The sequence below is a fragment of the Musca domestica genome, unplaced genomic scaffold, assembly GCF_030504385.1.
Source record: "Musca domestica strain aabys unplaced genomic scaffold, Musca_domestica.polishedcontigs.V.1.1 2, whole genome shotgun sequence".
In the NCBI taxonomy this organism is placed as follows: domain Eukaryota; kingdom Metazoa; phylum Arthropoda; class Insecta; order Diptera; family Muscidae; genus Musca; species Musca domestica.
This window is the reverse complement of record NW_026712249.1, coordinates 34,777,800-34,790,487: the sequence shown is the minus strand read 5'-3', so window position 1 is coordinate 34,790,487 and position 12,688 is coordinate 34,777,800. Positions and strand designations below refer to the sequence as shown.

The 12,688-nt window shown below is 33.5% G+C and overlaps 2 protein-coding genes and 2 long non-coding RNA genes across 4 annotated transcripts; 3 read left to right on the top strand and 1 right to left on the bottom strand.

Annotated features, from left to right (window-relative positions):
• Positions 1 to 1,015: 1,015 nt before the first annotated feature.
• On the top strand, positions 1,016 to 3,599 carry LOC101890020 (PMP-22/EMP/MP20/Claudin tight junction). The gene is made up of 4 exons (XM_005177566.4): positions 1,016 to 1,242; positions 1,442 to 1,650; positions 2,575 to 2,770; positions 2,836 to 3,599. Exons 1-4 carry the CDS (start codon positions 1,164 to 1,166, stop codon positions 3,120 to 3,122), a joined length of 771 nt encoding a protein of 256 aa, XP_005177623.1. The 5' UTR covers positions 1,016 to 1,163; the 3' UTR covers positions 3,123 to 3,599.
• A 106-nt stretch (positions 3,600 to 3,705) lies between these two features.
• On the top strand, positions 3,706 to 4,364 carry LOC131802110 (uncharacterized). Its single transcript, XR_009342045.1, has 2 exons — positions 3,706 to 4,134; positions 4,191 to 4,364. It is a non-coding gene; the product is annotated as an uncharacterized LOC131802110 (long non-coding RNA).
• On the bottom strand, positions 4,093 to 4,677 carry LOC131802111 (uncharacterized). The gene is made up of 2 exons (XR_009342046.1): positions 4,388 to 4,677; positions 4,093 to 4,315 (listed from the first exon to the last, which is right to left on the bottom strand). It is a non-coding gene; the product is annotated as an uncharacterized LOC131802111 (long non-coding RNA).
• Positions 4,678 to 6,578: 1,901 nt separating this feature from the next.
• Positions 6,579 to 10,969, top strand: LOC101889850 (trypsin eta). Its single transcript, XM_005177565.4, has 5 exons — positions 6,579 to 6,777; positions 9,788 to 9,980; positions 10,160 to 10,445; positions 10,514 to 10,739; positions 10,801 to 10,969. The coding sequence occupies exons 1-5, from the start codon at positions 6,735 to 6,737 to the stop codon at positions 10,923 to 10,925; spliced, it is 873 nt and encodes a 290-aa protein (XP_005177622.1). The 5' UTR covers positions 6,579 to 6,734; the 3' UTR covers positions 10,926 to 10,969.
• Positions 10,970 to 12,688: the final 1,719 nt, after the last annotated feature.

Below are 12,688 nucleotides of genomic sequence, written 5' to 3'. Positions count from 1 at the left end.
TAACAAACATTTTTGTTAAAACCTCTTCTAGTTTTGCAATTTGTTTCGATATCGTAAAGAGAAAATCGGCAGTTCTGGGACAGACCAATTATTAATTATAATTCGCAACAATATTTTTCGATGTTTAATAATGTTATCCAATGCTATAATAAAAGTCCATAAAACATTGAATTCAACAATTGCAATTACATAATAGTGGAAGTGCTCATTTCGACCCGCATTCGAATAAAATCAAATAATTGTTTCCTCAACTCGGCATTGGTGTTCATCATCATATACATTCATACAAATAAACGTATAAATGTTAATAAAAACAGCGCATAAACTTTATAGAAAATAAGGTCAATATGCACAAAAAAGTGTAAGTTGATACAACACCAACATGTGAATGAATGTCTTTTTTTATCATTTTTAAGTTGCATGAATTAAAACATTTGCTTTCGGTCTGCAAAAAATTTATTTTGGTTTCATAGTTAGTATGTATTTTCTTAAAATAGGTATTGTTCCTAGACAATTATTTAAAAAAAAATATTCCATAATCAAATTTTTGATGACAATTTATTTTCCAAATCAAGAATGTTATTTTTGTAAAATTTTTCGGTGTAATTCCACGAATTTTTATTTTCAAACATATGATATGTATACTGTTTTCCATGTTTAAGAAAACCAAAGGATTTCAATTGCCAATTTTGTTGCATATACATCAAAAATCCTCTTAATGGAGGTTTAGCCGTTGAAAGGCTTTATTCAAAATTCCTTAAAATTTAAAAATGAATAATAATATCATACATATAAATTCCTTGAAGGATTTGGGTTCATAATACCCTATATACCTATTCAAAACCACCCAATTCAATAAACTATTAAAAATAAATTCAAAGTGTAATCAAAAAATAACTGATTGTTTTATAGTTTGAAAGCCACTGCACGCATAGACCCATCAACAGTGTTGCATTTTTAATAGTAACAAATAATACCTCCATACTACAACTCTATTTTAGGGTGTTGTTTTTCTTTCTCCATCACTCATTTGACATTTGACGACGCTGAGTTAATTTTCTTTTGAGCAGCTACGAAACATTTCTAAACAATTTTAGTGTAATTCATGGTTTTCCAATAAAATTAGTATTTATTTTTTGCAATAAATAGAAAAAGACAAGAAAATGCATAATTTTCGTAAACAACAATCAACAGATACGACCGATAATGGAGTGGAAAAGAATGATTACCCTCGTGCCACAAGTGAGTCAAACCGTGCAATGGTATTTTGTTTGTATAGATGTGGCTGCCGCTGCGACAGCGAAAGAAAACAAAACAATTTAGGGAGTGACACTTTTTTAAAGACATCTTAAAGAAATTAATGGAGGCATTCCCCTCTGTTTTAAGAGTCTTTTTTATATACCTTTTTAGTTTTTTATTGCTAATTATGTGTATTTTTCAGATGGTGTGGTGTTTGGAGCCATAATAACCTTTGTCGGCTATTTCTTTATGATGATGTCTTTCTGTTCACCCTATTGGATTGAATCGTATGAGGAGACCCTCAGCAGCTTTAAGAATATGGGCTTGTGGCAATATTGTTTTAAGGATTTTACATATCCCAACTATCAAATACCACGTAAATTTAATGGATGTCACAATATATTCAGCTATGTAAGTATGGAAGGGAGAGTAGGTGTGTTATTTGAATTTTATTATGGTAGACTAAAATAGTTTTCGGGGGAACATTTTTTAATTGGATTAAAAACGTTTTTTTATGTATGTCCTAATTCCATGCGGTTGATGTTGACCCGAATCGACAAAAAAGTGCTGTAATAAAAGTGAAATATAAAGTGATAGACAGTTGCTAGAACAATAGCCAGGCCGTTACATATGTCTGTCGGGGTGACTTAACCCCCATCATTTAAAGAAAAAAAGAGGGTTAATTTGTATGTCGATGCCACCATGGCGTCTATGGAATGTCCAAGTTTCTGACACCATATAGAAAGTAAGATGTAGCTGCAGACAAATATTGGCAAGGGGCCCACCTTCGAATCCTAGTCTTATTTCTTTGACTAAAGAATTCCATATTATTTTTATAGGTTAAAAGATGCTTATTAGTACAAGGGTTGAAGTCATATTCACGTCAATGGGAAACCCAAATTTACGGGACCTTCATATACAATTTTGTCATTCCAGATTCTTATCTTTGTTTTAGCAAAATTAATGTGTTGTGTACCTTATTCCGTTTTGTCTTAAGTCTTTATTATTCAATAATCAATTTTATATATGAGACCCTACAATTCGCTCTATTTTTTTAGCTTTAGAATTTGTATTGAAAGATTTGTTCCTTCGTAATATTTCCAGTAGGTATAGACCACTCGCAAAGATGATTGATATTATAGCGAGTTATAAAATATTTGTATGATCTGAAGTTAAACTGTCTCGTATATTGATGGTTGGTTATTACAGGAAAATAAGGGTACCGACATTTTTTGTTATTTTTTGAATTCTAGAAATTGATTATCTATAGAAATATGTTCACTTAACTATTTTACTCCTTATATGATTTGTTAAACTTTGCTTCCTTTATTTCAGGAATACTATGTGATTCGTGAATGGCTCCTTCCTGGTTGGTTGATGTCTGTACAAGCATTTGTTACCTTATCCTTCATTATTGTCTTCTTCATATTGGTTATTTTGGCATTAACCATTATTCGTTTACCATTGAAATTTGTTTTGCAATATGAATGGTTGTTGGTACGCATTTCCTACTTCGGAACCACAATTTCATGTAAGTTTGTGTCTAGCAAAATAATTCTAACACTTTATGTCAATAATATCTTTATTTTTCCTCAGCTGTCTTCATGTTCTTGGCTGTATGCATCTTCGGCGGCTGCGCCTATCGTCGTGACTGGCTAATGTATCCGAAATTCAATGTGCTCGGCTGGTCATATGCCTTGGCTGTTGTCACTTTCATTCTTTTGGGTATGGCTGCATTGATCTTCCACCGTGAGGCACGTGAAGCTTACGAGATTCGTGGTGAACAAAAGAATTTGGTTATGCAAATGGAAATGCAAGAACCTGGCTATCATGCTGACCGTCATCATCATAGTACATCAAGAAGTTTACATGGCTACATATAGACAGAAGAAGAGAGAGTCATCTATACTACATTCACTGTCTACATGTTCTTACGTACATGCATATCAGCAACATACATTCCATAGTAGCATTTTGTCAATGTTTCTTTAGTTTGTTTTTTTTTTTCTCATCAGACTCGAAGCTTATATTATTCGAATCTCATTTTACGAAAACCGTCCAATTTATTTTATATATACACAATTAATTATTTTTCTAAAACACCGATAATAACTACGATCATTAACAAAACCACAACACAAAGAAATACCTACAAAAGTGCCTTAGTATTGTAGTTAAAGTATATAAATATTTACTGCGTCGAAATACATATCGTTTTTGTATTCCACACAAAGATATTGTAACGTTTATACAATCCGTCCACAATATTATCTGGCATTCTCGAATAAGTTTTATTTTACAATATTTTCAATTTTTATACAATAAATATTATACACTTCAATGTCGTAATTGTACCAAAAGATGTGTGTTTGTATTTTTAGTACATTTCTAATTATAATTTAGGGTTATACAAATTAAAGGAAGCACATGCAAATGGATCATTTGTCGGCAAGTTTTAAATTACAGCCTGTTCCACGATCTCGAAAGAAAATTTGTGCGAACGAAGGCAACTCACTCACTTTCGCATAAGAATGCGTTCCACTAACTTTCGTTCTTTCTTTCGCATAGCCTTACGTGATTCAGTGTTGCAAAATATTTTTTTGGCAAAATTAATCGCGAAATAAGGCAAAAAAAGCGCCAAATGTCTGATTTAAACGCGAAAAAGCAGCAGTGGCTCTGTCTCAACTGACAGTTCAGTTGTAAACAAACAAATTGTAAATAAACAAACAAAATAAAATTTCTAGTGATTGTGTTTAGATTATTTGTGTTCTTAAAAAAGAAAAAAATGAATATTTCTGTAGCCCTATTTTTTATGGATGATGAGGAGGAGGTTCAAATTGTGCCACGGAGGCATTTAAGAGATGCTTCGAATTTATTTGAAGTACCTAACAACCAGTAAGTATGATTGTATTTTTACATTTTTGAAATAATAAAAAAATGATTTTTTCTAGGTTTGTGTCTTCCAGTGGTCTTCATGGGATTGCCTGCTGCTTCCAAAAATTGGCACTCCTCTGGCGAACTTAGGATTCTCCCCCATATACTCAACTAGTGCCCGCAGCTGTGTAGTTTTTTCGTGCTGGAATTGAGAAAATAAAAAAATATATATTTGTTGTTCACAGATTAAATTGCATTTATTATTTTTACTTACATTTTTCTTTCCATTTTCAATCAAGGAATGTTTATGTTAAAACAATTTTCCTTAATTTTTATCATTCGACAGCAAACACACAAGTGACTGATTTTGACATTTGTGTTCGCATGCGTACGAAAGAAAAAAGATAGTGGAACGCAAAATTACACTGAAACGCTTACGTTTTCGTTCGCTTTGATTTTCGTGCAAATTTTCGTTCTGATGGATTTTAGTGGAACGGAAATCAGCTGTTTGTCGTGTAAAAGTTGTGCGAACGTGTTCTTTCGACATCGTGGAACAGGCTGTTAATGTTTGTGTGCTCCTGAAACTATGCCTCGAAATTCATAATATTAAATTCATAGTAGCGGTAACACTGGCAACGACATCGGGATAGCGCCATCTATTGATTTACATGATCCAAATGAGGCAAATATTTTTGAAGGCCAAATTTTGACATGTCTTAAGTTTTGAATTGCTCATTTTAAACGAAAAACTAGAAATCTGTGTAAAGCTTGTTTATAACGATTTAATAATTGATACAATTCTTATCGCAATATAGGTCTAGGTCTTGATACAGACCGAATTTAGCGTGGCAGAGTGACATTTTCAAAGGGAGTGAAATCGTTTCCCAACAAAATACAATGTAGAAGAATTTTTAACATAGCCTCCTTTTACCAGTACCGACCGGAATGACATTAATTTGATGTTTTATCGCAAAAAAAATGAGAAATAATATGTTTTGTCCAATAAAACGGAAACCAGATAATATTTTGTAATTTAGGGATCCAAGCTTAATTGTATGAATTGAAGTAGAATGGCAAGTGTCATTAATATACAGGTTGAGATAAAAAAAAAACTGCAACAAAGACAAACGCCATAATTTTTTTTTAAATTTATTGAATGAAATGTCGGAAATAGCATCAAATTTTAGAATAAGTTTACATTTCTTCGAATTTGTCACCTTTGGCACGAATTATGACCTTCAAACGGCCAATGAAACCCCCACACGCTGTCCGAATGTATTCTTGATCATTCCCGGCGAAGCCCTTGTTGAGGTGATCGACACTTTGGTATTTTTTAGTACCAACCTTGCTTTCCAAAATACTCCAGACACATTAGTCCAACGGATTGGTATCCGGAGATTTTGGTGGCTATTGTGCGCTGGAAATGAAGCGAGAAACCTCATTTTGTAACCATTCTTGAGTGCTAAGTCTGCGACCAAAATATTTGCGTGCTCAAGGCTTTAATACACCCTCCAGAATATTTTCGCGATAATATTCGGCATTTATTCTGATGCCACGGTCGATTAATACGAGCGGAGTGTGACCATCGGCTGTTATGGCGGCATACACCATCACCATGGCCGGCGCTTGAGTTCTGGTGGCAGCAACTCTTTAGCTCTTTTGAGTCTATTTTCTTACTGCTGTGGTGTAAGTTCTTGCACTTTTTTGGAATTTCAATGGCTTTACTTTCGAGCTCATTTTTCAATATTTGGCGAATAGAATATTGCGATATGTTCAGCTCACGAGCCATTTTTCGGCCACTGCGATCGATCAAGTCTCTTCTTTACTTTTCGAACCATTTCTGCTGATGTTGCTGTTTTCTTCTGTCCACTTCCTTGACGTCGGGCTACGCTACCAGTATTACGGTAACGAGCAATGGTACGAGACACAAAAGATTTATTCACATTTAAATGCTGGAGTGCTCTAACGATCATCGCACCCTGTAATTGTTGTCTCCATACTGCTGAACCAAATTATGATGTATGTAAAACATAACTAAGAAAATAACTTTCAATATAGACTGATTTGCAGTTGAGTCAACTTGTACTGGGTACAGCATACCTCTTTGTGCCAACATTTTAGTACTTTTGTACTAAATGGTGTAGGGTATATAATCTAATCTATCTACATGATAAATATTGACCATAAGAAATTGGGAAATACCGTACTACCAAAAAAAAAATCCATTATTTTGCGTCATGACTCAGAATTGCAACTTCTAGCAAGACTTGGTTTTATCACTCAACTCTCTGGAACTTCAATAACATATATATATATTCTCTTCACTCAAAATAAAAATATCAGATAAGATTCCAATATTTTCTTAGTAGCAATGGAGGAGGATGTTTTGCCATTGATTAGTTTCGAACCTTATCATATCAATATTCTGACATATGATGGCAAAAAAAAGAGAAGAAAAACCGAAAATAATATTTAACGTTTATAGGTTAGCACAATTAGTTAGTCGAATAGCATAAAGCAAAGCAAACTGTTCGGTTGTCGAAGTCTTAAAAAAACGCAAACGCGATATTGAATGGTGTGCAATTAATTTTGATATAAACAACAAACAAACGAACGAAAAAATGTGGAAATTTGCTTATTTATTGGGTTTTTTGTGTACAGCAAGTATGTGAATCTTTGTGATAAGTGATTTACTATCATTATTAATGCTAGAAATTCCAATGAAATTAATTAAAATGGTTTCAAGATATAAAAGTCATAATGTTATAATCATAAAAATGAACAAAGTTCTATATAAAAATTGAGATATAAAATAAGAAATATATATTTTTGAAAGTTATAAACTTATAAAAATAAGATTATAAATAAATGTTGGGCTTTTAAGATAAAGAGGAAAACCGTTCTAAAATTTGTAAAAATATCAATTACATGACTTAAAATATATCGATTCTTTTTAAATTAAAATCGGATAATATTTTGAGAAATCGTGTTTTGATGTTTTATGAACATAATTAGCAGTCGAATGTGTGATTTTAAATCACTAGTTTGCATCAATATCAATGTTGACCATTTCTACCTTACGTTGATACAATTTGGTGAATTTTTCTTTTCGCTACAGTCATTTGATAAAGAAAAAATCTTTTTTTGTGATATGGTAAGGTTTCAATATAATATCCATATCATACCAATGATCCCTATTAATACCAACTACAACATGAGCTAACCCTTTTGCAATGCAAATTTGTTCGTACATTATTTGTCGTCGCATATTTGTGATTAAAAATGATTCATTTATATTGTCAGCGACAAATCACCGTGTCTTTCGTATGGTAATGAAAATTTTTGAACGGATGTATTATTAATTGATGCCTAATAATCAATACAGTGTCACAATAAAAAATATTATCTCGTCGTAGCTGTCGCTATCTTCAAAACATTGTTTTTTAGATAAAACGTCTGAATCATTTGCTGGGAGAAGCAAGAATAGAATATTTACATAGATAAGGGCAAATATTAGGGTGGTTTTTGTTTACTTCGTAAAACAGGGGGAGATGAAAAAACTGCAATCAACTTCATTTCTAAGCCACTCGTCCTATAGCTGTTAAAATTATTCCAGTGACAGCTCATTATATTGTTTGCAAGCGTACAAAAGCATTTTGGTGAGAATTTTTCAGAAACAAAGTTACTCGTAATGGAATTCGAGCGTGACAGTGTGATTTCTTAATATTTGGCTGGAAAACCACAAGTGGCTATCGTTATAGCACTCCAGCATTTAAATGTGAATAAATCTTTTGTGTTCGCTCGTTACCGTAATACTGGTAGCGTAACCCGACGTCATGGAAGTGGACGAAAGAAAACAGCAACATCGGCGGAAATGGTTTGAAAAGTAAAGAAGGGGCTTGAACTAATCCTGCGTCGCAGTGGCCGAAAAATCGCTCGTGAGCTGAACATTCGGCAAATATTGTAAAATGAGCTCGGGATAAAGCCATTGAAATTGCAAAAAGTGCAAGAACTTAGACCGCAACACAAAGAAAATAGACTCAAAAGAGCTATAGAGTTGCTTCGCTTGGCCGAAAGAGGTGAACTGACGAATTTGGTTTTCTTCGTCTCCGATGAAAAAACATTTGTTGTCCAGCAGTTTGTAAACAAGCAAAATGAGCGTGTTTAATTACCAAAGAGGCCAGCTGTTAATGTGAACCTTCTGTTGGCCACCAGAACTCAAACGCCGGCCATGGTGATGGTGTGGGCCGCCATAACAGCCGATGGTCGCTCTCCGCTCGTATTAATCGACCGTGGCATCAGAATAAATGTTGAATATTATTGCGAAAATATTCTGTAGGGGGGGTATTAAAGCCTTGTGCACTCAAACATTTTGGCCGCAGACTTGGACATTCCAAAAGAACTCAGGACGCGCCACCAAAGAATGGTTACAAAATGAGGTTCCTCGCTTCATTTCCAACGCCCAATGTCCACCAAAATCTCCGGATAGCAATCCGTTAGACTATTGTGTCTGAAGTATATGGAAAAGCAATGTTGGCACTAAAAATTCCAAAGTGTCGATCACCTCAAGCAAGCGCTTCGCCGGGAATGGGCCAAAATACCGCAGAGCAACATTCGGGCAGCGTGTGACGGTTTCATTGGCCATTTGAAGGCCATAATTCGTGCCAAAGGTGATCAATTCGAATAAATCTAAACTTATTCTAAAATTTGACGCTATTTCCGACATTTTTTGCTTTCATTCAACAAAATTAAAAAAAAAAAATATTAAAAATTATATCGTTTGACTTTGTTGTAGTTTTTTATCTCACCCTATATATGTATTCAGGTGATTCCTGTTATTCGGCTGGTTATTCGGGGATTTTTATCCTCAAAGATTGACTTAACATAAAATATCATTTGAGGACAGCACATGAACTAACAGCTCCAAAAAAGATAAAGGGTTCCAAATATTTATTTGTTTATGTTTACGCTTCAGATAAGATATATTAAATTCGACCAAAAAACGCAGTAAATAATTGGTCTGTTGGTCAGAATTGCAAGAATATAAAAGTTTATACTACGATATCCGTTTTTCACTTTATGATATCGGAAACAAATTGCAAAACTAGTAACTTCTTGGAACAGATCTAATATATAATTTATTATTTTTTATAAAATATGTCACTCGTCATACGAAAATATTTTAGATATGAAAATAAATTTTATTTGAAAAGTGACAAGCTCGGGTACGTCAGGAAAGAGTTGCCATATTCGTTTTAACAAATGAGACTAACACCATTGTTTTGCATTGAAAAAATGCATTTGTTATCAGATATCGAGCAAACAGACATCCTTAATATTAAGACCTGTTTCTGTATGTTGGTGCGAAAAAATTTTATTTCCTTTGGTTACATTGTGATTATATTGAATTTTCTAAAAAAAATTAGTACTTTATAGATTACTTTTTAAACACAAATTTTAATATGGCCCGCTGTGATAGAAATTTGATAGCAGCAAATCTAATGTCAAACCATAAGCTTGATGTATAAACATATCTGTCGAAAAATTGATTGATACATTTTAACCGATTTTACTATCAAAAATTACGGACATAAATTAATTGATAATTGTTTGCAAGACGAAACAGTAATCTTTATGTTTTCCTATCATTCAAATTTATTAATTACAATTTCAGCATTATTCTTTATCACGCCCTCGCTGGCTGACCCTCGTATCATCAATGGCACTCAGGCTGCAGTAGACAACACCAAATATGTTGTGTCCATAAGGCTGAAGCGTTATGAAAGCAGTTTTGGCAGTGGTCATATCTGTGGTGGTTCGCTGATAGGACCCAATAAAGTTTTAACAGCTGCTCATTGTCTGTACAAGTAAGTGCATATGACGCCCGAAACAGGCGATAATCAATTTCGTAATTTATGTTTTGATTTGTCTTTTTTTCTTCGTAATCAATGTTAATAAACATGTAATAATAAATATTTTTGAAAAAGAAAACATGACGCAAAAGTAACCTTCAATTTGTCTATCTCTTTCTTCCATGCCATTGCAGTAGCGATAAAAAGCGTTATCGTAAAGCGAATGAATTCGTTGTTGTTTTGGGTGCCCTGAATCGATTCCAGCGTGTTAATGGTACAATTGTCTCGGATGTCAAATCAATTGCCTACATGAACACTTTCAGCATGGATACAATGCGTGATGATATCGGTCTGATGTTTTTGAAAACAGGTTTGCCGGTAAACAAGAGCCACTTGACCGTGGAACCAATTGCAATTGCCAATACAACCACGCCAATTGGGGTGTCATGTCAAGTTTCGGGATGGGGCAAAACTGAGAGGGTATGTTTCGAAATAAATCTCATTAACCCAAAAAATTAAACAATTATGTCTTTTCTTATAACTTTTAGGGCTCCCTTTCGCCAGTCTTGCTTACCGCCAATGTGACAACCATCTCGAAATCAGTTTGCTCCGTTTCCTATAACAATGGCATACTGAATGGTATGTTGTGTGCCGGTCATCTACGTGGTGGTACCGATTCCTGTCAAGGTGATTCTGGTGGTCCCCTGGTTTACAATAACACCCTGATAGGTGTTGTGTCATGGGGCTCGGGATGTGCCCAACCTGGATTCCCAGGTAAGAATAATTATGGTTTAGGAGAAAATTAGATTCTTAAACATTTCCTTTTTCATTGTAGGAGTCTATGTCGATGTTCAGTATTACAATAAATGGATTATGGAACGCAATGGTGCTATAAGCCGAACTTTAAGTACATTAACTCTATGCGTAGCAGTATTATTAGGATTATTTAATTATTTATAAATATATTGTAAGATTTTATTTATAATATACTCAATGTTTTGTAATTTACGATTGTTTTTATTGTCTTATCTTAAAAATAATTAGCAGATGACAAAAAATCTTTTTGGATGTTGCCTATTAGGTGTCCTACTTCATCTCTATAATATTCCGAGTTAAAAATACTCAGTAATTTTCACTGTGAGAATTTGTTCTCTTACGTTCAAATGTTGCAAAAAGTTATCGAAACGCTTTCAGGAAACCTCAAATAACAAACTGGTCCAACTACATGTTTTTAATAATTATAGAAAAATCCATAAAAGCAGAGTTGAAATGGCAAGTGTATCGATCTTTTGAGAGGGGAAAGTTTCCCTCTCTTCCACATTTTTTATTTTTTTGGAATTTTTAATTCCTTAGAATTCGTTCATTTTAAGTATATAGTGACTTTATATATAGTCAATATTAAAAATTTCTATATGAGGATTTAAATTCATCTCAATAATAAACATATTTGTTGTATAGGAAACAAATATATTTATTACGATTTAGTACTTTTCGCACACGTTATATTACGGATTTCCAAACTCACCGTCATATCTAAAATCTACACACACAGTGATTCATATGCTAATGTTCACAGTTCTAGTATTTTTCCTACAGTCTATACAAAATTTTGTACCATTTAGTTTTATTCGCATACGTTATAGTACGAATTTCCAAATTCTCCTTCTTATCTTAACGCTTCATAGTTCTATGCTACTTCTACTTTATGTAAAAATTAGTACCATTTACCATTTAAAAAATAGTACATTTCTTACACTTAGTACACGTTTTCAAAACCATCTCCTTACTTATCACCACACTACTTTCCAAACTTGAATCTCATACCAAATTTCAAGATTACACCTTTACCTGTTTTAATTTTTCCAAATTAATACCAAAACCTCATTCTACGACACATCAAAGACCCCCATTCCAAATTTCAGATTTCCACCTCTACCAAATATTTGAGTATATATTTTCAAAACCACTATCAAATCCACATTTCAAAGTTCCAAAAGTAGTACCATTTAGTACTTTTCGAATAATTATAGAACGCATTTCCAAAAACCGCCGCCAGATACCAACATAGACCTTAAATTCAAATATCAGGTTTCCAGCTCTATCCCTTCACCCATTTCCCAATTTAGTGCCATTATAGTACACATTTCCAAATCCACCTCCATATTTTAACAACAGACAGCAACAGGGGCATACATATCAGCTCTATTCATTCACCCACATTTACAGTTAAAAATTTAGTACTTTTCGAACAATTCTAGTAACAATTCACCAAATACCAAGAGAGACCTAAATACCGAATTTCGGGATTCTAGCCATATCCCCTCACCCTATATCAAATTTAGTACCATTTAGTACTTTTGGAACAATTATAGAACACATTTGCAAAACCACCACCAAATCTCAGACAAAGATACCATTAGTAATTTAAATATCAATTTTCAGAATTTTATCTCTATCTTTCCAACAAGTACCGAGTATAGTATCATTCAGTACTTTTTATATAATTAAAATACACGCTTCCAAAATCACATCCATATGTCCAGGCTATACATGAACAGCGAATCTAATATCATATATCAGATTTCAAGCACAATCTGTCCACCTAATACCGAATTGTACCAAATATAGAACTTTTTAGTACTTTTCGTGTACTTGAAACACACAATTGTAAAGCGGTCCCAATACAAAATGTAAAAATTCCAGATTCATCCGTTCACCCTGAA